At 46.9% G+C, this 26785-nt stretch overlaps 1 protein-coding gene across 4 annotated transcripts in view; it reads left to right on the top strand.

Moving 5' to 3' along the window:
- The window catches only part of CACNA1I (calcium voltage-gated channel subunit alpha1 I), a 116566-nt gene that overhangs the window by 20417 nt on the left and 69364 nt on the right, over nucleotides 1–26785 (top strand). Inside the window, exons 1-4 of one of the 4 annotated variants that reach the window (XM_025185139.3) lie at nucleotides 569–830; nucleotides 1842–1953; nucleotides 4100–4197; nucleotides 24258–24417. In XM_025185139.3, the coding sequence (XP_025040924.3) occupies nucleotides 4101–4197; nucleotides 24258–24417 (257 nt within the window). In that variant the 5' untranslated portion in view covers nucleotides 569–830; nucleotides 1842–1953; nucleotide 4100. Of the gene's footprint in view, nucleotides 1–568; nucleotides 831–1841; nucleotides 1954–4099; nucleotides 4198–24257; nucleotides 24418–26785 lie in introns of those variants that run through there. The other 3 variants (XM_025185137.3, XM_075936472.2, XM_075936515.2) reach the window with 3 other exon arrangements.

The raw sequence follows: 26785 nt of genomic DNA, 5'->3' as shown, positions 1-26785 counted from the left end.
GAACCGCTCCGTGTGTTTTATTTAGACTTTGGTTCAGGGTGTCAAATTTGCATTTCAGCTCAGCAGTTTCTCTATGCAATCTGTTTTTGAAATTCTTCTGTCTGAGAATAGCAACTTGCAAGTCCAAAACTATGTGCCCAGGGAGGTTACCCAATGACTTTTGGATGTTGCTGTTTATGTCTGATTTGTGGCCATTTATTCTTTTGTTTAGAGGCAGTCTAGTTTGTCTGATGTACATGGCAGAGGGGCATTGTTGACACAGGATGGCATATACCACGCTAGTAGATGTGCACTTGAATGAGCCTTTGATGATATATCTGATGTAGTTAGATCCTGTGATGGTGTTCACTAGGGTAGATGTGTGGACAGAGTTGGCAGCGGAGTTCGTTGCAGGGATAGGTTCCTGGATTTGTGTTTCTGTTGTGGAGTGTGAAGCTGCTGGTATTTGCCTCAATTTGGGGGGGAGGGGCTGTCTGTAAGCAAGGACTGGCTTGCCTCCCAACGTGTAGCAAACATGATCCAGGTTTCCTGTCAGTTAACCTGTTCCTGGCTCCTCATTCTCTGTGACATCCCCCTCAGTCTCCATGGTAACCTGTCCTACTGTCACACTATAAAGATTATGACATCAGGTGATGCATTCTTCCAGTGCAGCCCAGCTTCCCTCCAGTGTCACATATGGGGTACCACCAGTAGAGACAGTCTGAGGAGGTGAAGGACAGGGTGGCAGGAGAAGGGTATGAAATCAAACTGCAGGATTAAGAATCTGAGGGATTCTGCAGATACCCCTCCTGAAATTACCTGTGTTTCTGAAAGATTCCATTTCAAAAGGGGTATGTATGCAAAATTTGAATTATTAGCATTGGCCACACAGACAGAGGGTTTTTTCCTGGGCAGGGGGTTTGCCTCAGCCCAGTATTCCCTTGCACTAGGTGTGTGTGTGTTGCATCACTTTGTAGGGGGGAAACATCAATACAAGGTGATGCCAAGGCTAGAGACATCAGGAATTGAGAGGTCCTTGTCAAGGAGCAGGCCTGTGGCAGGCGAACTGCTGAAGCAGACAAGATTCTGGAACTGTGCATGCTATGTTGAGGTTCAGGATAGCTGATTCAACTGGACATAGTGGGAATAACCAAATAGCTGGAACCCCTGGTCATCCAGTGCTGGTGTGTCCCACTTGTTACCACAGACAAGTTATCACCAATACTCCTTGGGAGAAACTATAAGTGGTAGTTCTATCAGGTAAGCTAAAACCCCTGGCCAAACGGATAGGAACTGGGCTCATCTTGGTTAGAAATTGCTCTCTGCAAACTTTGGAGGGTGAAACTTACAAAAACATACAAAAGTATGAACTCCTCCATTTCCCGAGGACTAGTTGTTCTTCTCAGTGACACCGGGCAAGGAGACTGACTGTTCCAGCAACTTTCAGTCAAACAAAACTACAGTGTAACAAATCCAGAGCTGCTGAGGACTTCACATGCTGATACTGTGGCTACTGGGAACTTAACTACCGCAGGGATAGACCTCTGCCCCTCCTGCAAAATTTAGCTAGAGGAGGATCTTAGTTCTAGCGTTGTAGATGACAAGTTCTGATTTATCCAGTCTAGAGAAGTAGAATACGTGTACCAGCCACAAGGTCTTTACAAGACTGTGCCTTTCTGCTATGCATATGTGCTGTGAGAGCAATTGGATCTTTTATGTGGGAATTTGCAGATCAACAAAGGCCCCCTTTCCAAATTACAAACATTTATATTAAGATCATTTGCTTGTTTGCTATCCGCTTGAGAGAATTTTTTTCAGTTTGTTCTGCCATTTACCAGAGAGGAAATCCCTTGTTTTCATAGCTCCCGCTCCTGAGTTCCCACCACACATCTCCACAGGAGATATACCTGACTGTGTCCTCATGTTGGCAGTGTTGCTGTAGCCATGCTGGTCCCAGGAAGTGAAAGAAGCATGGTGAGTGAAATAATATATTTTATTGGACCAACCCTAACCCTAAAGCTTGCCTCTCTCACCAACAGAAGTCGGTCCAATAAAAGATAGTATCTCTACCACCTTGTCTCACTAGCGTACTAAGGGGAAGTGTACATGAGAAAAGAACATCTGCAAGTGTACAACTCTGAGTGTGGCAGCCTCTTTGTGTGCGTGCTTGGATGTCTACTTGCACATATATAAGTGTGTGTGTGTATTACTGTGTATCCTTCCCCACTGCTGTTCACCTCCTCAACCCCTGTCTATCATTCATGTTTTCTGTGGGCTTCCTATGGGCTTTATGAATATTATGATTATCTGCACAAAATCCCTTCTCTCTTTTTCTCTTTCTGTTCACTGTATGTGGAGCTGACAGCTCCAGGGGGATAGATCAACACCACTGTATTTCAGGAAAAGAATTATTCACTCAATTAATCTAAAAGTATGAGAGAGAACAGAGCAGTGAGAAAGAGATAGAGAGAGAGAGAGAGACTGAAAATAATCACAACACCTTGACAGGTTTACCCCATTTTGTCTGAAAATCTATCACTCTGACTAGTCCCTTTGTGAAAGGTTTAGATAGACAACTAGACACATGCTTTTCCTGCCCTTTGAGGAGGGGAGTGAGGCTATAGATTGAAGGGATCATTCTGGGTAGAGGGATCACAGAGGTAAAAAAAACAGAGGCCGAGCAACTTGGTATTTTAATATAGCGTGATTTGGGGCTCGTGAAAGGTGCCAAAGAGACAGCCCAGAGGACCAAAGGGCTCTTATCTGACAAGCACAGCATGTTCAGCTAGCCTTTCTGGTTTTGGAGTTTCTGCAGCAGCAGCAGAAAGGCGAAGATTCACCTACCTCTCTATGTTGCACCTTGAAACAGCACAAGAAAGTCACTTTGTCATGGCCGTGTGATTAAAGTTGAGAAAAGAGCTTCAGGAGTGCTGGGTTCCATTCCTGAGTCTGCCACTGCCTCAGTTTCTCTTTGTGTAAATTGGGGTAAAAATGCTTGTCTACCTTCCAGAGGTGTCATGAGCTGAAATTCATTGATGGGTGTAAAGTGCTTTGAGATCCTCATATAGTAGGTGCCTTAAAAGAGCCACGATTTCTCCCTTTCCTGCTTATTAAAAAAAGAAAAGAAAAAAGAGGACTGTTTTCTTAAAGTTTGTCTGACTGGCAGGGTGGGTGAAAGCCAGCGCATTACTCCTAACTACTTAGTTCTCAAGGTTATTTGGAGAAGAAAACTTGCTGCATAGGTTGCAAGTTTAAACCCCCCCAGATTCTATATATATATATATATATATATATTATAAAATAAGGCCATTCCCCCTTGAATGGTGTCCAACAAGAGTGATGTACAGCTCTGATGTGGTTATTCCTGCTGCCTGTGCTGTATGAGCCTTGATTGGATCCTTGCAATGGGAATCCATGGATGTGTGAGCCATAGTAAGTCCACCTGCAACGGGTGGGCAGCTGCAGTGCTCCAGAGAGTTCCGCGGCCAGTGGAGTTGAGCCCAACTTTCTGTGCGGAGGAGCCGGGGGTTACCTGTGGGGCACGTGCTCTTCTCACCACCCCTTTCTCCATTCTTGCACAGCTCTTTCCCTTTGTGACAGTTACGCCAGGTAAGTGCCAGGCTGGGATTATGGCAGCCTGCTGAGTAGCATCCTGATGGCTTTGTCACGGCTGCTCTTGCTCTCATTTCCATTCCACAACATAAGGATTGAAGGCTGACTTTTCTACCTTGGGGTTCTGGGGACCTGAGTTCTGCTCTCATAGGCCTCCCAGGGACTTCAGCGCTACACGGTTGCCAGAAACTCTTGAATAAAAATACACCCTGTGCTTGTAATGCCAATTATCAGTCATTTCTCCAGCCTCTCCAGGTGCAGTGGGCAGCACATTAGCATGTTATCAACATGCAAGGGGCTCCTTGGTACCTCTTGTTCTTCATGCTTTTTCTGCAAGCCGGATGGAAAAGCCCAGATGCATTGAAAGGCTTGTGCACTGCACAGAGGGTGAGGACAGTCCTGCCCTCTCACCTTGGGCATCCCTCACTTCCTCCTTCTGGTGTCATGCCTGTCGCTCAAACAAGGTCTTGGATAGTTTTAAACTCACTCTTTGTCTTTCCTTTTGCAGAATGGTGGAATATTCCCTGGACCTCCAAAATATTAACTTGTCTGCAATCCGTACTGTCCGTGTCCTGAGGCCCCTCAAAGCCATCAACCGGGTGCCTAGTAAGTCGTTCATGCTTAAATTTGACACTTTGCAAATGGGCCTTAACAAAAATGCTAATTATCTTACCCATTACAAAGATAGATTCCCCAATTATCACCTCTAATATCATTATCTCATAGACACCAACCTCTCCCCTTCATCCCCCCTCTGTTCTAAAATCTGATTTGTCTATTTTATATGTGTTCACTTTTTTTGATTGTATCCCTTTGGTATATATGGTCATGCCAGTTTTCTTCCACAATTTGATCTGAGGAAGTGGATCTGGCCCACAAAAGCTCATCACCTAATAAACCATCTTGTTAGTCTTTAAAGTGCTGCATAGTCCTGCCTTTTGTTTCAGCAAGACCAGACTAACACGGCTACATCTCTGTTACTATTCCCTCTCACTGTTACTGCACTTCATCCACGCTTCACCCTGGTCTGTACTGTTGTTAACTCACTCGGCTGGGCCTTTGGGATCTCTTCCCCCATTGATTGTCCTGCCCCAGACCTCCAGGTAGCTGGATTGATCCTTTAGCCTGTAAGACATGTATGTAGGGTCTGTATGTGTGTGTGTATCATCAAAATGGCTCCTAGATTTCAGTCCCAGCTGGTGGGCCGCTGGCTGGCTCAAGAACTGGGAAACAGGTTTGGGATACTTTGCCTTCTAGATGCAGGTTACCAATCTAGCCTCCGTTTGGCGGTGAGTACCAAAGAATTCAGAGATGCTGGGAGAATGGGAAACAGAATCACTAGTTCTAGTCAAGTTATACTTTAGATTCTGAGCCTAGCCCTTCATTTTGTTTCCAAGATCCTCCTCCACCCTCCAAATCCCTTCCCCTCTTCTCAAAGGGTGGTGCAGTTGCTGCCCAGTTGGGTTGTGGGGGAGGAGGGGAAGGGTATGAACAGTGAGGCTACACCTAGCATCATTCTGTCTATCATGCCTAACTGATGAGCAAAGTCCTGAGAGTTGGTAATAGAGCAAGAAATGTTTCTGTCTCATGTAAGAAGGTGGAGGTGGGGGAAGACCTGTAGAGTCCTACTGAGGTGTTTGGGGGATGGACGAGCAGTGCAATCAGATAGGAGCAGGAGTGAGGGGTTTAGCTCTAGTGCCTCCTGCGTGATTCTTCACTTTCCTCTAATTTAAAAATATACCAGTCCAGCTCTGCGTGAGGGTGAACAACAATAGCCTTATTTTATCTATTTCTTGCTGCGCACTTTCTCTTTTCCTTCTTTTCTTGGTTCCCACCTCTGCAGCTCTGTGTATATGCAGCATGTATGAGTCAGGGCTGTGAGCTCTACTGGGGATTGAGCTGTCAGGGTCTGATGGGCCGCATCTGAACCTGGAGGCACAAACAGCTTTTCTACAGCTCTCTGGTCCAGCTAAATGGCTTCCCTGTTGGTTTGGCTTAGATCCAAGAAATGGACCCACCTTGGTGTTAATTTCACTGTGAAGGAAAGGGAGTGAGGAGGGGTACTATGCACCAGATCCAGATGCACATCTGCTATCTTCATATGACACTTCGCACTTTCCTTCTTTTCCATGTATCAGTAGCCACTGAAACCAATGGATGCTGACCTCTGCTATGTGAACGGGTATAATCTTTTATGACCCTGCCCCATCTTCTGTGGCAGGGGCCGGGAAACAGAAACTAACCTCTTAACTGTGTGCCATATCTTTATTACTCTCCACTTCTCTTTCTTTCCCTTTCCCCTCTTCCACTGCATCTCCTCTTTCTCTAGTCAGTTTTGATACCTATAGAGCACAGTATCACAGGTATCATTGTGGTTATAACAGAGGAGTTGATTTGATTCAGTGGGCCAATTTCATGCTATTCAAGTCAGTGGCATTACACCAGCAACAAATTTGTCCTACTGGGACTATGAGGACACAAACCTACTCGGTGAAAACCAGTTGTCAGGCAAGGTATTGTGACACTTTCAGCATCTCTTCCATTTCTCTCCAGGTTTTATACTGATTTCTTCTTTCTTACCATATAACAAAACATCTCTTCCACTTAAAGGTCCTTTGCTCCCACTTTTATCAGGCTGTTGGCAGTGACCAAGACCTCCTTAGGGCTCTCTCTCAGTGCTGAGGCCAGTCCCATTCTACCCCTCAACATTCCCTTCTCCAAAGCTGAGGGGAAGTTTATTATAGGTGGGAATAGGCCAGAGACTGAATGAAAGAAACCCAGCTGACAGGCTGTCTCCTGAGGATATATGTGCCACCGACATTTTAATTAGCTGGGTCCAGCAGTAAAAACAAAGCTAGACAGATCAAAAGGAAGCCCTGCCTTTTTATCTCTTCAATACCTGTATAAATCAGGAATAACTCAGCTAGAATCAATGCAGTTACACTTGGGGAAAAGCAGTGTGAGATCAGAATCAGGCCCACAATGACTTGATTTTTGAAGTGAGAAAGGGCCATTGTGATAATCTAGTCTGACCTGCATAACACAGGCCCCTGATTTTCACCCAGCTACCCTTTTATAGAGCCCAATAACTTGCCATTCAGCCATCTCTAGGCTTTTCTTCCCTACATCAGTCCTTCTTCTAAACTCTACTTCCCGCCACTATGGCAGTATAGAACTAATACTATTTTAGTTTCTATTCTACTATCATATATTTCTATCTCTGTCTGTCTACATAGATATATGGCTATATGTGCAGTAGTTCTGGATGAAGAGACACTTTCATTATTAAATGAAAAAATAAATTTCCTTGGATAGGAAGACTGTCCTGTGGAGTGAAAACTGGCTCAAAGCCTGTAAACAAAGGCTAATGATAAATGGGAATGTGCTGAGGTAGACGCAAGTGTCTAGTGAGGTACAGCCAATATCACCGAAAGGCCCTTTTGTCAGAAATCTTATTGAATGCCTTTTAAAAATTCTTCATTAATGATGTGGAAGAAAGAGCAAAGCACATTGAGGAGATCTGCAGATGATAAGAAAATGGGAGGAGTTGCAGACACTAGGCAGGACAGAGAAAAAAGTACAAAGGGACGGCGAGAGAGTGGAAACATGGGCAGTAAGTAACAAAAGGAGAAAATTGGTGCGGTTTGGGGGATGGAATGATCTGAAATATGAGTGTACAGTGTGAGGGAGGAGGACTCTGGGAGATAGCAATGGTGAGCAGGGCCGGCCTTAGGGAAAATGGTGCCCTGGGCAAACTTGTGTTTTGGTGCCCCTCACTTGTGAGCATAGCACCACCCATTTCCCTGGCACCCCTGGGCTTCCCAACCCCTGCACCTCCGTCCTGTGCTCCTGTTACCACTAAACCCTGCATTGTGCCCACTTTGCTCCTAACTTCTACACAGTGCCCCCTTCATCCCAACCCCTGCACTTTTCTCCCACCCCTGCCCCCAGCCCCAGCCTTGCGCTTCCAGTATGCCCCACCACATTTCCCCCCTGCCCAGTACCCTCCACCCCCTTTGCCCAGCAACAGCCATGCCCACTTGCCTCTCCCCCTCTGGCTACGGTGTCCTGTGCATGGGCCCTGTTTATCCAGCCCCAAGGCCAGCCCTGATGCTGGGCCATATTTTCAAAAGAACTTAGGGTCCACATTCAGGCAACTAAATAAGGGGCAGACTTTCAAAAGAGCTCAGCACCCAGTGTGCACCTAGTAAGGTAAGAATATCTGGCTGTGTGGTTTGGAAATTGTCTTCTCAGTCCAGGGTCCTGCACTTGTCTGAAAATGTCTGAGCTTGAGAGTGAGAGCAGGCAGCCAAAATGAGATGGGTTTGCAATGTGCAGTGGCAGTGTACAAGGCTGTTATAAATTTGGGCTTCATATGCAAAGGTTGCCACAGTGTAGGAAGGTCGAATGGGTATAAACCGGCCTGGAGTAAATCTAGCTTGGATGCTTAGAAACCTTCTTTTAGTTTCCAAGGAGTGAGATTCTGGATCTGCCTTCAAATAAGAGTGCAGGTTGAACCTCTCTGGTCTGGAACTCTTTGGTCTGGCAACATGCATGGTCTGGTGGCCAGTGGCCGGGGCCAGAGAGCCCTGCCTGCCAGAGTGGGGCTGGCAGCTGGAGTGGTACTGTGGCACCCTGGCAGCTGGGGGCCGCAGAGCCCAGCAGGTGGGCTAGGGGCAGCGTGTTGGCTAGAGTGGCAGGCTAGGAGGTGAGCTAACAATGTGTAAGGAGGAAAGAGGCCTGACCTCTCCTGTTCTAGCAAACTCCCTTGTTTGGGACTGCACAAGTCCTAAGGGTGCCAGATCAGGGAGGTTCAACCTCCACTGGGGCAAGCAACCTGATCATTCTTAAAATGGAGCTTGATATGTTTATGAATGGAATGATATGCTGGGGTTGCCAGCATGGAAATGGACTCGTTGACCCAGGAGGTCCTTTTCAGTCCTTTCTTCCTAATATTCCCTGTCTACATGGCCTTAATCTAGGGCATTGTTTTCTGATCATGGTACCATACGACCAGCATATATTAGAAGGAATGCATAAAAGAGCATCCATAATGATCAGGAAGCTGGGAGGATTTGATTGATGAGGGAGGATTTTTGAAAAGCAAAATAGGTCTAGCTTGGCTAAGTAGGGATGTCCGAAGGGAATGGACATGATGATAACCCACAGATAATTGCTGTGTGTATACATGAGAGATTCAAGCCCAACTGCTTGGTTATAACTTAGAGTAATGGGATAAAATTAATGAAGAAGAAATTTTAGAATGAATAACAGGAAGAAAGAGCTTCCCAGGAGTAGTCTTTTAAGGGAAGTGAGGGAAACCCTATGTTTTGTATATGACGTGATATACAATAATAAATGGTATAGATGAAGTGTGGTGGGAGATTCTGCTACCATAAGAACAAGAGGGCATTCTATGTAAAGAAAAGGAAATACCTTTTCACACAGTGCATAACTAAACCATGGAATTCAATGCCACAAGAAGTGATTGAGGCCTAAACTTACCAAGATTCAAAAGGAGATTAGACATTTGTATGGATGTTAAAAATATTCAGAGTTATCATAGTTAATGCTCACAAGTTTTGGAAGAAACATTAAACTCCATGCTTCAGAGTCTGAGCCAGTCTCTAAACTACTGGGCATTAAAAATTTCTTGTACCTTCCTCTGAAGCATCTGGTGTTTGCCGCTTTCAGAGAGAATACTGGACTAGATGGACCCAGGGTCAGATCCAGTCTGGCAGCTCCTGTGTCATTTTTAAATTAGAAAGGACAAAATACTAGAAGTCCAGTTTTTATGAGACTGTGTGTCTCACCCATGCATTAGTGTTCATGCATCTCTCTCACATCCCTGCCTTTAGTCATATGAGTGCTGCCTTTCAAGGTTTTGTCTGAAGGTGCATGAAACAGAAATGATAGGCTGTTTTGGTCCTATAACCATTCAGTTTAATTCAGTAACACTGTATTGGCATGACAGGCTAACAATGTGTAAGGAGGAAAGAGACTTTTCAGGTCTCTGTCAAAAGGTAGTTACAATCTGCTCATGGCAGGTCTTCACTCCAGGTTTGGGGTATTCTTCCACTTCCTTTATTATTATTCTCCATTTCTGATTCAGTGGTGGATTCCTATATAAAATGTCGTCTCTGCTGTCTCTTTTCTTACCATCCTCTCCGGGTGATGCAGTTTTTCCTCGCCGCTTTTTAATGGAAAGTCTTTAATCATTTCTGATAATTTGGGGAATATGATCTTACTCCATCATATTTTTGACATTGGAGCACAAAATGTCTCTTCAATTCACTCTCCTGTCACATTGCTTGCACAGTCCTTTTTCACTGTACTGTTTCTACTGATCTGTACCTCAAATTTATGGTCACCGAATCTTAATTTGAAAGAGTCATCACAGACTGCACAGAGGTGAGGAAATCTGCTAATGTGAAGGTTCTGTGAAGGGATGTGTAGTAGACTGTTGCATAGCAACTTTGCTGAATAGGAAGCATATATGTCTATTAATATATATAGCGTATGAGTGTAGGAATATATGTGGGGGTTGCATATTATTATTTAGAGTTGTGTGGGAACAGGGATTTCCATTTCATGGGGAAGTCTGTGATTTCAAGGTTTGTTCAATCTGAATTGGAACAAAAACAAAATTACCTTTTCCCTTGAAACAAAGTATCTTCCCTCCCACCACAAAAGAAAATCATTTGGGGTCAATCAGGTGATTTCATTTGGATTGTGACATTTGTAAATTGTTAGTAACATTAAAATAAAAGAAAAATTGAAATGAAAAATCAAAACATCTGACTATATTGAAACAGAAAGTTTTGACCTTATTGAAACTTATAAAAAAATCCAAAATGAAATTTCATTGACATTGATACATTCCCGTGGGAAGTTTTTGTTTTTGATGAAATGGCATTTTCTGATGGAAAAATCTTCCACTAGAAAATTTTCCACCAGCTTTGTTTTTGTTGTTGTTCGTTTATATTGCACTGGCTCCCAGAAGCCAACCTGGTCAGGTTCCCATACTTTTCAATTGCCATTCTCCAAAAGCGTTCCAAAAGTTTATTAGTATTATCATCCTCTTGTTACAGAGCAGGCGACTGAGGCACAATGAGTCACTAGCAGAGTCAGGAATAGAATGGATGTGTCCTGATTCGCAGTGCTATGTTCAACCCACTAGACCAAAACAATAATATAAAAATAATTTAAAGCAGCTGAACCCTGGGATGGCAAGAAAAAGCACTTCAGTATTTACTTGTCTGCCTTAAATCTGTATCTCAAACCTAGATGTTTGGTGACGTGTCAGTGCCTAAGACAGAAAGATTTACATGGATGTAAGCCCCACTTGCAGTACCATGGAGAAATGATGGCTTTTGACTTCTCTCCAGTGTGTTTTTGAGGAACTAATTTCAATGGAGAGTGTATGTGAAATTAGTTTCTGACAAGGAGATGTATTAGAATATGGAACAGTCTGTCTTAAAACCAGACTAGACAAAAGTCTGTTTCCCTGTGGGAAACAGTCCTGACCTGGGTGAGGGATTTAAAAGGATTTTTCCATCTCTAAAGGGTACGTCTACACTGAAAAACTATTTCAAAATAACTAGCGCTATTCCAAAATAACTTAACTCCTGCCATGTAGATGCAGACTATTTCAAAATAGTGTCAAAATACTGTCAAGCTGGAGGACTTCTTACTCCAACTCCTGTAACCCTCATTGTACGAGGAGTAAGGGAAGACACAGGAAGAGTACTCTATTTCGAAATAAGTTTTGTATAGACGCTCCCTATTTCGAAAAAAGATACGCAAATCACGTAGCTAAATTTGTGTAGCTTATTTTGAATTAATCCCTGCAGTGTAGACGCACCCGAACTCTTACAATTCCATTATAAACCCCTTGTTTCTGATACTTTTAAGTTTCCGGAAAAAATACTCTATATTTTGTCCAAAGTTGACTTAGTTTTGGAAAATGTAAAATTCAGTTTGATCATTTTAGAACTGTATTTTTGCTCATAGGTAACTCAAAGCCAAACAGTCCGTCCCCCGCAAATTCAAAGTTGCAATGTACTAAGTTTTCCATTGTTGATAATAAAAGTTTATGGAGTGCCATATGTGTATCTCTCTCTCTCTCTCTCTCTCTCTCTCTCTCTCTCTCTCTCTCTCTCGCACACACACGCACACACACACACACACACACACACACACACACACACACGTAATAATGCCTGGCAATAATACACCATTTTTCATCACTAGATCTTAAAGCAAAACAAACAAAAACAAGGCATTGATCTGAGGAGCTTACAATCTAAGGCTATGTCTACACCATGGATGTTACTATGACACTGCTACTGCTGCAGCCGCACCACTGTAAGGTCTCCCACCTACCCACGCTAATTTAACCGCCTCAATGAGCAGTGGCGGCAGTGTCAACAGGAGAATGTCTCCCCCTGACATTGTGCTGTCCACACCGGTGCTTCTCTTGGGGTATGTCTACACTACAAAGTTAGTTCGAACTAACTTTAATAGGCGCTACACTAGCGCTCCGCTAGTTTGAATTTAATTCGAACTAGCGGAGCGCTTAGTTCGAACTAGGAAAACCTCATTTTACGAGGATTAAGCCTAGTTCGAACTAGCTAGTTCGAATTAAGGGGTGTGTAGCCCCTTAATTCGAACTAGTGGGAGGCTAGCCCTCCCCAGCTTTCCCTGGTGGCCACTCTGGCCAACACCAGGGAAACTCGTCTGCCCCCCTTCCGGCCCCGGACTCCTTAAAGGGGCACGGGCTGGCTACGGTGCCCATGCCAGGTGCAAGCCTGCCAGCACCCAGCCAGCAGACCCTGCACCTGGCACGGATCGAGCCACCCACCTGATGCCCCCCAGCCCTCCCCCTCTTCCCGGGACCAGGCTGGTGGCTCCCGGGAGCTTGCCCGGGACCGCAAGAGGCGGGCACCCGCCTGGGCTAGTGCGGACATCGTGGACCTCGTCCACGACCTCCGCACTAGGCACAGGAAAGTGGCCGTCTAGGGCAGGAGAGCTGCCAGCCTGGCCACCCAGGAGCAGGTGTGCATGAAAATCAAGGAGGTCCACTGAGACCCCCGACCCTGAGCCCTGAGCTTACAATGGCCGTCCTGGGTCAGACCAAAGGTCCATCTAGCCCAGTAGCCTGTCTGCCGATAGCGGCCAACCCTAGGGACCCTAGAGGGGATGGACCGAAGACAGTGACCAAGCCATTTGTCTCGTGCCATCCCTCTCCAGCCTTCCACAAACCTTGGGCAGGGACACCACTCCTACCCCCTGGCTAATACCACTCCATGGACCCAACCTCCATGACTTGATCTCACTTCCCTTTAAACTCTGTTCTAGTTCTAGCCTTCACAGCCTCCTGCAGCAAGGAGTTCCACAGGTTGACTCTTTGCTTTGTGAAGAACAACTTTCTGTTACTAGTTTGAAGCCTGCTACCCATTCCTTTCCTTTGGTGTCCTCTAGTCCTTCTTTATGGGAACTAATGAAGAACTTTTCTGTATGCACCCTCTCCATCCAACTCCTGCATTTAGAGACCTCTATCCTGTCCCTCCTCCGTCTCCTCTTTTCTAAGCTGAAAAGTCCCAGTCTCTTTAGCCTCTCTTCATATGGGACCTGTTCCCAACCCCTGATCATTTTAGTTGCCCTCCCCTCTCCCAGCCTCTCTCTTCCCCTCTCCCACCTCCTTTTCCCAGACTCCCCCAGTTTTGTTCAATAAAGAGAGATTCCATTTTTGAACACAATTGTCCTTTATTTTGTACATCAAGAAGAGGGGCTAGGGAAGGGTAAGTGGAAGGAGGTGAGGGAGGAATGGGGTACGCGCCCCCGATGGGGAGGACTGGGCTGGCTCTGCGGGCTTCTGGGGGTGGAAGCTCTCCTGCAGCCCCCCAATTGCTCCCTCTTCCCAGATGGCAGCCTGCGGCAAGTGCAGCCGGGCTGATGGCCGAGTGCTGTGATGTGCCCAGTGTGGGCACTCCAGGCACTCCAAGCCAGGACTGGTTTGCAAGCAGGGCACCACTGAGAACTGTCTGTCCGGGGTGGGGGTCGGGTCCCTTTAAGCGCAGCCCTCAGCTAGCCTGAGACAGCATCTCCACGCTCTAAGTCCTCCTCTGATTCCGGCCATCCTTAAGCCCGGTTCAGGGTCCACTTAATGTGGACATGCTAGTTCGTATTAGCAAAACCCTAATTCGAACTAGTTTTTAGTTCTAGATGCGTTAGTTCGAATTGGCTTAGTTCGAATTAACTAATTCGATCTAAGTTAGTTCGAATTAGCGCTGTAGTGTAGACGTACCCTGATAGAATTACATCTGATTGATGCCCATGAGAATGAATTGGCCCCTTTAAATCTTAACCATAGAGTTGCATTAACACAGTTTTAAGACATAATTTGTATTGTTTATTACCATAGTTATGTATGGCACCTTACAGGCAAGTGGAAAACACAGCTCCCTGCCCTGAGGCATTTATAATCTAAATAAACTCATCCTGCAAACACTTAGTGTACACTGCAATATGAGCCCTGCACCCGTAGCACAGCTGCAGCTGGCGTAGGTCAGTGACTCAGGCTCACGGGACCCTGGCTACAGGGGTAGGAAATTGCGACGCACACATTCAGATTCAGGCTGGAGTCCAGGGTCTGAAAGCCTATGCAGGGGGAGAGTCTCAGAGCCCAGGCTCCAGCCAAAAATGACTACACTAAGACCCACAAGCCTGAGTCAGCTGACCAGGGCTTTGAGACCGTGCGCCAGCTTTTCTTTTATCATAGCGTAGGTGTGCCCTGGCATACCTAACACCTGATTCAAAGTTCATTAGAGTCAGTGCAAAGTCCAGTTTACCTCAGTAGGCTTTGAAATGGACCCTTGCAGAACTTTTGTGTACATGAGTAGTCCCACCAAATTCAAGTCACTCATATGGTAGTGTTCGCGGGATGAGGGCCTTAGTTAGAGTGTGTCAGCCCATGGAAATAGGAGTGCTTTTCCCAACTTGGGGAGACATTAGCTCTAGCTCTCCTCAAGCTAGTGCCCTGACAACAGAGTGTAGCTGTTGCATTGTGAGCAGCAGGAGACTGGCTGGCTGTCCAGAGTATGTGCCAAGGGTCTTAAATCAGGGGTGGGGGAATCTTTTTCATATCAGGAGCCACTGACCCCCCCCCCCAAAAAGTCAGCCGTGTGCTACACACAGCCCACTGGGGGAAGCACAGAGGCTTGGGGCTTCTCCTAGGTGGGGGTAAAAAATGAGGGGTTTAGGATGTGTAGGGGGGCTCCAGGCTGGGGCAGAGTGTTGGAGTGAAGGAGGAGGTGAGGGCTCTGACTTGAAGTGGCTCTGGGGTGAAGTTGGAGATCAGGTGTCTGGGGTGTGGGTAGGGGATCCAGGCTGGGGCCAAGGGGTTTAGAGTGCAGTAGCAGACTCAGGGCAGGGGGTTGGGATGGGGGTGTGGGAGGAGGCTCAGGGCTGGAGCAGGGGTTTGGGTTGTGGGATCTGGGAGGAAATTAGAGTTCAGGAGGAGGTTCTGACCAGTGTCAGGAGGTTCAGGGTGGGGTGTGGGTTCTGAGTGGGAGTTAGGGCTCTGGGGTGGAGCAGGGGAAGAGGAAATTGGGGTACAGGAGGAGCTCTGGGCTGGGGGTGCAGAGTGTGGGCTCTGGCAGGGAAGTTGTGGAATACGGCTCAGGGCTGATACCTGGTGCTGGCTTCCTGTCTGCCCTGGGCCCAGGCTGATCATGGAAGCAGCCAGCACATCTCTGTGGCCTCTGGGTTGGGGGAGGTGATTCCTGGCCTGTGGGAGCGTTGGGGGCAGCACTTCAGGTGAGGTCAACATGCAGAGAGTCCCTAATCGTTATGAGCCAGTGCTCACAGCTTCAGCCCAGTGATGGGGAGCCAAGAGTCAGGGCTTCCGATCTGCAGCACGGAGACTTGCCACAGACTGGGTGAAATTAAGAAGGGGTCCATGGACACATACTCGTGGTAGCTAGCCCATCCTGGCAGGTCTGTAGTGACATGGCCTATTAATGCTCTCCCTAGAATCAGGGAAATTTTCCCACCATGCTCCTGACCTTCCTGCCCCATTGTGGGTATGTCTGAGGACTGGGCTGTGTGTGGCTGCCTCCTCATGCTCCAGCTGGACTTGTATGGCCTCCTTCTTCCCATCCACCCCCTCAGAAATGGATGGGGCATGGTAAGTTGCATGGCTGCAATTGCTGGGGAGAGAAGCACTTAGGGGCAATGTAAGCTACTGAGTGAGTCTCATGAGTGGCCTTCCTTCATCTCAGTGGGCTGCAAGATTGTCGTAACCAAGACGGTCTCCCAGGCTAGGGTAGTTTTGCTAACTGTGCTTGTGCACCTAGAATTGGTGGGATGTGCCGACTGAACCTAAGCAGCACTTGGATTGGATGCAGAGAGAGCGTGGCTCTCACAGTCAGGGTTGTGTGTATTCAGCATACACCTCACTTCACGTGCCCTTGCTTTATGTGCATGGCAGTAATACCGCTAGGGAAAAAAACCCAACGTGGATGAAAACCAGCGGAATCTGGCAACATTGAATGCAGGCAACAGCAAACCAAGTGTCTGGTGGGCCACACGAAGAACCCCAATGTGTGGCAGGCTGCCCACCACTGACGTAGGAGGCAGTCGAGTCTGATATGGGAGAGAGAGAAAAAAATAAAAATCAAGCTTAGCTGCTTCCCCTGGGGGATATCATGCCACTTCCCATGGCTGGTCCTATTCCTTTCCCTGATTTAAATCCAACGTCCCCTGACTCCCTATGGACAGGAGTCCTCCCAGTTGCCTTTAGGGCCCAACTCTGCCTCCACATAATCCCCAAACCCTGCTCTTCCAATTTGGAGGGGTCTGATTTGCCCCTCCACCACGCAGCGCTGGGGCTAGTGCCAGCTCCTGAAGGCCATTGGAGAGTGGTGGGCACTCTCCAATGTGCCCAGTGCAAGGGCAGGGGAGGTGAATAGCACTGCAGCCGATCAGGAGAGTGCATGGGAGTGGTGCAGGAAAGGAGACAGGCTACACGGCTTTTGAACAGGAAGTTGGTAGTTTGTGAAAAACTGTGAAGATTCGGGCGGGGGGGGTAATCAAATGGGGGTGCAGGTCGATAAATATTTATGAAGAAAGTGGGGAGAGAGCAGGACATAAATGGAGAGGAAACTGGTTGTCAGAGGAGGGTACCACACCGATACTTCTTTTCTTGCCATTTGAATGGTTTTTATAGTGCTTTATCAGAGGGGAATCTGGACACCTGGCCTCAGGAGACTATTGTGAGGGAGGGGAAAGAAGAAGCATTAGCAGAGCAACAGTTACAGTTTGGGCTCTGAGAAGACACTGGAGCATTGTACAGAATGAGTTTTGAAAAGTCTTGGGAAGCTGATGCTTTGGTGTATTTCTAGCCAGCTGCTTCCCGGCCTCTTTGTTGATTTTTTTCCTGTAAGTCTCTCTCCCCATTTACTTTTCTCTCCCTGTGTGTTTTCCTTGTTCTCTGTATCTCTCTATATCACTCTCTCCTTTTCTTCTCTCACCAGGTCTGTGCCTCTCTTTCTCCTCGTCTGACTCTCCCTCCCTCTCATCCGTTGTCTTTTCCCCCCATCTCCATTTGTCCTTTTCCATTGGCAGAGCAGAAGCCACACTGGCTCACAGCGAGGAGTGAATATGAAAGGGACAATGACCTTTTCGGAGGCAGCCTTTGAAAAGCAGCAGTTCCCTGAGAAGAGAAAGGAAGAGGGGCTGGGCAGTCCAGACAAAAAGGGGGAAGGGAGGGCATTAATGAAGCAACACTCAGCAACCAAACAAGCTTCCAGGGTATCAAATATGAAAAGGTTTGCTCTTCAAGGGGGAAAAAAAGCAAGAAGCATGAAATATTCATGAGTGCCAGGTGTGGGCTATGAAAGGCATCTCACCCTCCCCACTCACTCTCTCAGGGAGACTGAGGGGAGGACGACAAGCCTGTGTCTGCTGCAGGCAACCAGCGGAGGATTCTAGCTGGCTGATTTCTCCCAGAACACAGTACTCATGAAATGTTAGAGAATAGTCCTTTGCCACCACCCATGCCCACACCCCTGTGCACACACGAAAGGTGGAGAATGGAAGAGCCTGCCCAGTGGGTGCTAGCCACTGGGAGCTTCTCTCCATGGAGTGTCACAGAACTTGGCCTGTGAGCAGAATGGAAACATCTCGGTGACTCAGATATGGCAGTGCAACATCAGACCAGGCAGGACACCATGCCATGAGAGCGGGAGGGTGAGGGGGGATGGCAGGTAGAGGGGAGAAAGGGTTACAAAAAAAGGAAACTTTTAAGAAAACCAAAATCCACTGACAACAGCCAATATTTTGGGAAAGTAGCAGAATTCCCCCTCGGATTTGGGTAGAGTTGCTCTGCTCCTTGCTCTGTAGGAGCCCCAGGGCCCTTTCTGACAAGCTTCTGTCAACTTCAGAGAGTCCACGTTTCCCTGCAGACAGTTCCTGTCAGCCCCGGTTAACTTGGCCGTCACAGTCGAAACCTTCTTGAGCACAAACACCTGGTACGTGCCAACCCATGGGAAAGCGGAACCAGGGTGAGCAATGGCAGAGAGAGCAAAGCAGGGGGCGTATGCTGCAATTTGCATGCTAAGCTGACGGAGCATGTGCAGAAGAGACCGCTTACCTTTTTAAAACAAGCAACTAAAGCCCAATACGTTTTTTTTCCTCATCACTCCAGCACCAACACTGATAGACCACTCTGGACTGGTGGGAAAATTCTAGTCAGGTTCTTACACCTCTCCTATCACCATAGTATCTGAGCATCTTCCTGGACTGTATTAATGGACATAACTGGCATCAGTGGAATCAAAAGGAGATGCAAGGTTTGAGGCAATGGAGCTGTCTGTATCTACCGGCTCAAACAAACTAGGTAGAAGAAGTAATTTTCAGTACTCATTGTGGCAGTATGATGGGCCAAACTATCAGTTTGGATTTTAGCTGAAGTCAAAGCAAATATTTCCCCATCCACACTTGGATGATCTGCAGGGGCACTAGGATGCGTAACTGTGCTGATTCCAGTAGTGGTTTGCAGAATCTGAAGTACCGGTTCTGTACCTCATCCAGGCAATGTGCCCCAACTGAAGTTGCTCAAGTCTTCTCTTCTTCTTTACCCCTGGGTGCATGGCGGTTCACAGGGATGTCATTGAACTAGATGGGTTTTTCTGGGGTCTGCTCTTTGGCAGGGTTCCCTCTAAGTGGCGTGCCTGTGTGGCCACGCACAAGAAATTTTAGGCCCGCCCACCTTACCAGCAGAGCAGCACTCACCACCACTCACTTTCCTGCTGGACTGGAAGATGAGTGGTGATAGTGGTGTGTTCTGGCGGGGCTATGTGGCGGCAGGCAGCTACCCTGCCCCCATTGGCTCTGGCTGGAGCCGGGGCACAGTGAGGCTGTCCCTGCTGGTGCATGCAGTGCATCTCGTCCAGTGTTCTGTGGGTACAGCTACACAGGCAAACACTTCCTCCAGTGCAGCCCTCCACTCTCATAGGCTCCCAGAGCTCAGGCTCCACACCAAGCCCACAGGTGCACACAGCAATCCTTCAGCCCCAGAGTCCGAGCCCTGCAAGCCTGAGTCAGCTGGTGCAGAGCAGCAGTGGGTGTTTTTATCCCTGTTTAGACATACCCCAAATGCCCCAATAGCAACTCTGTGGGTGAAAAGAATCATGGCATGCTGGAATGAACTCCTGCAGGAAAAAGGTAAAAGACAAAACCACCCCTATCACCTGTGGGCGAACACTTTTCACAGAACCATCACTCTTTGTCTGACCTCTTAGTCCTCATTCTCAAAGAAAACCCGCACACTTTCAAAAGCTGAGCCTGGAGCTTAAATTCATAACTCTGCTAGACACTAAAAATCATGGACTGAATAGAAACATGGAACTTACGTCTTATTCCAACAATCTGTAACCCGCTCACAACTGCCCCTCCAGCTGCCTTTCCCCCCTCCCTTCAGCTTCCCCCTATGATTGGAGCCCTTGAAATATGTGTTAACTACTTAATGCTACACAATCTCTTCCACCTTGTAGTTAGCTATGATACCCCGAGGGCAAGTTTACACTTAAAATGCTGCTTCAGCCTAGCTGCTCTGGTGCAGCTGCACCACTATAGCCTAGCACTTCAATGAAAGTCATTCTAAGGCTTTGTTTGCACTTACCAGATTAAAGCCCTGCTGTGGCTCTCCCAGTGCTTTGATAAAATCAATGAGGGGCATAGTAGCCCCCAGAGCTGGGAGCCTGTCTACACTGGTGCTTTACAACGGGGAGCGTCTGTGTGATGTTTTCATGCTGAGTAAGAAAGTTTCAGCGCAGCCCCATGCCAGTGAAGATCAGCCCAAAGCCCTAAGATGATGGGACAGGGCTCTCCCATCACCATAGTTAAACCACCTCTCTGCGGCTAGACTGCAGGCTTCTTTCCAAATAAACTTTTTGCGGAAGAGATCTTCCGAAAAAACTTCTTCTGAAAGAGAGCGTCCGGACAACAAAAGTGCATCAAAAAAGCCATCTGCTTTTTCAAAAGAGAGCGTCCAGACTGAAGGAACACTCTCTCACATATAAGCTGTGATTACTATGGATGGAATGGCCGCCAGGGCACCTGTGCTTTTTCCTCTTTTCGCCTCTTCCCTGTCTGCACACACCTTTTTGCTAAAGAGCTTTCACAAAAAGGCTTCCTCCTAGAATGAGGATTACCAGTGCTGGAAAACCCCTCTGTTCTTTCGATTTTCTTGCAGAAAAAATGCATTTGCAGTGTGGACATTCCTCAAGTTTTGTTGGAAAAACAGCTGTGTTTCCAACAAAACTCTGTAGTGTAGACATACCCTGAGAGGTGATAGCTATGTTGGTGGGAGAAGCCCTCTTGCAGACATAGCACCATCTATACAGGAGCTAGGTCAGTATAATTGCATTGCTCATGGGGTGTGGATTTTCCACACTGCTAAGCACCGTAGTTATATTGACATAGGTGTGTGGTGTAAACCAGACCTAAGTATGTTTGCCAGACTCAAAAGAGCTCTGTAAAAGCTTGTCTCTCTCACCAATCAATGTTTGTCCAATAAAAGGTATTATTTCACGCACCTTGGGTGTGTCTAGACTACATGCCTCCTTCGACGGAGGCATGTAGATTAGCCAGATCGGAAGAGGGAAATGAAGCCGCGATTAAAATAATCGCGGCTTCATTTAAATTTAAATAGCTGCCCCGATCTGCCGATCAGCTGTTTGTCGGCAGATCGGGGGAGTCTGGACGCGATGCCCCGACAAAGAAGCCTTTCTTCATCGACACAGGTAAGCCTCGTGAAATCAGGCTTACCTGTGTCGATGAAGAAAGGCTTCTTTGTCGGGGCATCGCGTCCAGACTCCCCCGATCTGCCGACAAACAGCTGATCGGCAGATCGGGGCAGCCATTTAAATTTAAATGAAGCCGCGATTATTTTAATCGCGGCTTCATTTCCCTCTTCCGATCTGGCTAATCTACATGCCTCCGTCGAAGGAGGCATGTAGTCTAGACACACCCCTTGTCTCTCTACTCATCAGCTGACATTTCATTGTTGCATGCTCAGCCCAGAGTCCCTCGCAGCCTTATCTATTATTTTTTGCAGTGTGAAATTTACACTTTGAGCAGGATGTGTGATTCCCAGCTTGATGAGGAGCCCAGCAGATGATCTGGCAGTAAGGTAGACAGGTGCCAAGAGGAAATACAGGTAGATTTTAGAATCTGTCTGCATTCCTTCGGAACTTCAGCAAAATTGCACAAACTGCAAAATGTTTCCATTTTATCAAATGGGCAAATTTTGACAAAACAATGTGTCCTCTGAAACTTTCTGTCTTGCTGTAGTCAAGAGGACCTCACATCCGTGTCTCATCTGAAAGATAACATCATCCCCAAACACCAGCATGGAGCTTTGGTTGAGCAATGATTTAGTGGAAAGTCAGGCCAGGTCTACACTAGGGGATACGTTTGAATCAAGATATGCAACTCCAGCTGTGTTAATTGCATAGCTGGAATCGACGTAACTTGATTCAAACTTTCACGTTGTCTCCACAGCCGGAAGTCAATGGGAGAAATGCTCCTGTCGACTTCCCTTATTCCTCACAAGGTAGGAGTACCAGCGCCGATGGAGGTGCCCTCAACATTTGATTTAGTGGGTCCTTACTAGACCTGCTAAATCGAATGCCAGAGGATTGATCTCTGGAGCATTGATCAAGGGATAAGTAGAGATGTTGTCTCAGTTTATCACTCTATTCTATTACCTGCACAGGCTCCTATGAGGCCTGGATTTCCCTGCAGGTCTTCCATCTACATATTACCAAGTCTGAGCCAGTCTAGCTTATGAGAGTGAATAGGATTACAATGTGTGATAGTATTGTAGATGGAAGCCCGTTACACTGCAGTTCTGGGGTAGAGCTGTAAGTTGGTAATGCTGTAAAAGGTTTGTTTCCGGAGACCCAGAAGTCAGCGCGATAGCAGCACACAGTTCTGTGGCTGCACTATTGGGCTTTTTGTAGTATGAATCAGGAAGTCAGATACAGGCAAATACTCTCAGGCAAGAGGCTGCAGATGTAACCCTGCGGTAGCAAACGACTGATGCCTTACTAGATTACAAGATGACTCACTGAAGACTAATGGGACATCTGGACAGTCTAGAGACTGGGGCATTGTAACCACCCAAAGACTTATGTTTGTAAGTCTAGAAGGGACTGTTTGATTCCTTCTGCCATCTCCCTCTCATATATAGGTCCCCAATCCTGGAATTCTGCGTGCTGCTCCTTACTCCCCACTGCACACACACACAGACCAATGCCAGGATGAACATGTAAAGCCCTGAATTAACTCTTCAAATCACACATGGACCAGCTCTTTCACTCCCTCCCGCAGTGGAACCAGAAGGAAAGGAAATTCACCAGACACCTCCACACACACTGGTTTAGGGCTTCACAAATTGTAAGGCTGGAACACACATCTTGTCAATATTAAATATATTTACCCCTCACACTCATGCCATCTTGTCACACAGATACACACACCTGTCTGCCCCATGTACATGCCTCACACTATAGCCACAGCCTCTCACCATACAGATACACTCTTCTCCTCCATTCCCACCTTCTTACCCAGGTATAATAAACATCTCCACTGGTACAAATGTGCCTTAATCCTCATCCACGCTTATTGCCCACACATGACACTTCTCTACATGCCCACGGTCCTCTCCCTCAGCAGTAGGAATGAAACACCACAGGAAACTGAGACATAATGTAAAGCACAACTTGATGTGACTAATTACTTGACAGTGGGCATAAAAGAGGGATTATCTGGTACCTCGAGGGGCTGTCACTGAATCCTAATCTTATCTTTTCCTCCCCCTTCCCCTTCTACTGCCATCTGAAGTAATGAACTAGTTATAAATATCTAATTAGCTAATTATATGCTGGCCTACATGGAGCGTCTTGCGTGATGGAATTCCCTGGACCCCTGGTGGGGGAAGTCTCAGTGGAGGAGTGGGGAGGGGTGTGTGTGTGTCTGTATGTGAAAGAGAGAGGAGTGGGGGGAGGCAGAGGGAAAAGGAGCTTGTTTAATGCGCCAAATGATTTCTAGAATTTCAGCCTCCTTGGAGACCAGAGGAAATGTAATTAATTTAGCAGTGGAGGGAGGCTGGCCTTACCCTGTCAGTCCGTCCCTTGGCACCGTGAGGCAAAGAGTCAGATGAAAACAACACAGCCAAAATTCTTCATACAATAATTTCAACACAAAATTGACAGCCCTGAATGGCCTGTTTTGCCAGAGACCAGGTATAGCCTAGGCAGTAGCCGTGAAAGCTTCCTTTGTACAGCACCATCCCCCAGCGCACCTCAGCCCTGTCTTGGAGGGCTCACTAGAGAGGAGAAGGGAATTTGGCCTCCATGAGCTCTGTGTAGCTTGAAAGTTCCTCTCTTTCACCAACAGAAGTTGGTCCCATAAAAAATATCACCTCACCCACCTTATCTGTGTGAGGAAGCTGTGACTGCAAAGGCCAACCCATGCCAGTTTGATGAGGGATTTGTGTTTGGGTGATGCACATTCATCCCACTAGGAATTGGCTTCCAGCTCATTTCTCACAGGTGACCATGCAGCCAGACAGCTGCTATGACCCAGGAGGTCCATGCCAGCCAACCCTAGAGTTGTTGATTCGCATGGATTTTAGGGTGGTGTATTCACCCCATCGCCCTTCTGTGGCAAAGGAAGAAGATGCAATAGCATGTCAAATGGTGATTGTGCCAAAAACCTTGTAGGAAGACAGGCCTGGCAGAGACCTCCTGGGCCATGGAGTCCAGTCTCCTGCTATCGCTGGCAACCCCATCACAAGCTTTATCATCATCCTTCCTTCCTGGGGCTATAACATGCGGCCTGGGGTAAAGGATGCTGAACAGAAATGGCTTTGTCCCCTGCCTGTCATTTGGAAGTCGGGCTGGGGGGCAGTGACCATATACCCAGCCTGAATTGGACAATAATGAATTTCCAGTCTGCCTCCATTTTATTTTCATGTAATTTTCTCTCTCCATCTTTTCCTTTTTTTTCTCTTCCCCTCTTCTACTGTTCTCTCTTTCTGCATCTCCCTTTCTCTCCTTCCATCTCAATCTCTCCTCCTCCTCCCCCCCCTGCAGGCATGCGGATCCTGGTGAATTTGCTCTTGGACACCCTGCCCATGCTGGGGAATGTTCTGCTTCTCTGCTTCTTTGTCTTCTTCATCTTTGGCATCATCGGAGTGCAGCTGTGGGCTGGTCTGCTCAGGAACCGCTGTTTCATGGAGGAGAACTTCACAATGTGAGTGCACGGGAGATGGCTACCTCCTCTGTCCTATCTGCTGGGGGATTCCTTCCTTCCCCTCCCTACTCTTTACTTCCTTCTCTCTTCTCTCTGTCCCTGAAAATTTCCAGAGGCAGTGCCCAGGGTGCTAAAACTTCTAGCCCTTCTCTCCTGTCTACTCTTTCCCCCAGCCAGAAAGGTTCCAGTTTCCTTACATGCACACACTCTCAGAGCTACCTCTGTCTGCAGAAAGGACCTGTCAGTGTAGTAGGGCTACAGCAGCATTCCTCTTCTGTGCCAGCCAGAGCAACCAAAAAATCTTCATTTTTGGGATCCCACTGCTGCCTCCCCCATCCCCCTGGGTTTCACTAAATCCGATTAAACAGTCCCAGTGAAAAGCATCTCATCTCAACAGGCAAGAGCCCCAATCTCCCATTGCAGTCACTACCACCCATGCACAAGGGATGTAGGACCCTGATACTGAGCTGCATTCTGCATACATCAGAGGGGAAAAAGGGCAATGATGCCTGTACGCCGTCTTTGTAGCTGCCAGGCTCTCAGGTGAGCTGGGACTGGTCCTGCCCACAGCCTCAAGAGGTCATTCCAGTGCCATGAACGAGCCAGACTAGCTAGTGGGTTAGAGGACAGAGCTTATAGTGAAAGACCCAAGGCGCTCCATGTCCTTAGCTTAACAAAGAGTAAGTTAAGGGTAACTTGATTATGGCCTGTTGGTACCTGCATGGGGAACAAATATTTGATAACAGGCTCTTCAGTCTGGCAGATAAGCATATGTGGACTGTCAGACAGGATCTCTGTGCTGCACGGTGCATGCTTGAACGTGATCTGGGTGCTCTACCTGAACAAGTGAAGGCTGGCCCAGTGATTAGGAGACTGGTTTAGAATGTGAGAGACCTGGCTTTCCCCTGGACTTCCTGTGTGACCTTGGGCAAGTTACTTAGTCTCTCTGTGCCTCAGTTCCCCCTCTGTAAAATATGGATAATGGTACTTCCCTATCTTAAAGGAGTATGATGAGGATAAATAAATGGGTGGAGGGAGATTGTGAGGCGCTTTGAGATCTGCCTATGGAAAATGTCATATGCAAATAGGCATGATTAGCATTGTTGTTATCTATGGTCAGACAGAGCAGGTAGAGCTCCGTTCATTTCCTTCAATAACATACTGAACCAGGAAAAGCACTGTGGGTGACCCATGCTCCATTTACCTTGCGTGGAGGGAGCAGAGCACCAGTTCCAAACAGCGTGATCCCTCCAACAGAACTGTCCCTACCGACAGGCAAAACACACAGCTGCTTCTTTCATGTGCACCAGCACAAATGAAGAGTAATACTAATGAGATAATGGAATTACAGAAATGCAGAACTATTGTAAATGTAAGGTGAATCAGGCCCCCAGTCTGCACAACCATCGGACATTAGTTAATCTTTGGCTGACCATGGTTGGCTATGTCTACAGAGACTCAATGTATTAATTATAGTAATATGCCTTTATAGATTAGTGTCTATTAGTTACAGAATTAGTAACTTTTCTTTTTTCTTTGAACACATTTCCATTGGCCATAATATTTAATGCAAAAAACCCCTCAAAACCCACCTATATTAATGCAACATCGAGGTGTGTTTTGTAGGTCTGAGAAGACTGGAAATGCACGAGTAAAGGTTGAATTCAAAATCCTAAATCTCTCTTTTGTTTGCTTACTATAGTCCAGTTCTATATTAGGTGAGCATAAATTATTTCAGATACATGTATATTTTGAAGATTGTAGAGCAGATTGTGTCACTGCAGAAGTATCATGTGATCTTGATTCAGTATCAATGTACCTTCTAATTTTTTCCATCCATGTGTGGATTTTTTCCACACGTGTGCAGAATAAACTTTTTATGTGCAGCAAGGCATGTGTGAATGTGCACCACCAGTAGAAAGAAGTAAGCTAGCTGAGGGTGCTCTGCTAATCAGCTGTGCAGCATTTCAGTCTCTCCTGACTAGCCACACAGGTGCATAGTTTACAGGGAACACTGGTCAGAGTTAAGGTTGTTTGTTCGGTTTTGATTTCTTAATTTATTATCTCTTGAGAACTTAATTGTGCACTTTAACTTTGCATTACTATGGGTTTGTACTTTATTATAGAAAGTTTACTGCCAAATGTTATAACATTGATGATCACATTCACAGGTACATCACCATGTAGCCGTGTACACTTGCTTTACATTGCATCAATTGTATGCTTTGTTGCCCACCAGGTGAAAGAGCTGACTGCACAAGGTCCACCGTCATTTTTATGAAAATGCAAACTTTCCTTTGGCAGCTGTAAAATCTTCCTATCCCCCAAATCTGGTGGTGGCAGGGTTTGTCTTGGGATTGTGCAGTTC

The sequence above is a fragment of the Pelodiscus sinensis genome, chromosome 1 (assembly GCF_052426305.1).
Source record: "Pelodiscus sinensis isolate ZL-2025 chromosome 1, ASM5242630v1, whole genome shotgun sequence".
Taxonomy (NCBI): Eukaryota; Metazoa; Chordata; order Testudines; family Trionychidae; genus Pelodiscus; species Pelodiscus sinensis.
This window is presented reverse-complemented; position numbering and strand designations above follow the sequence as displayed.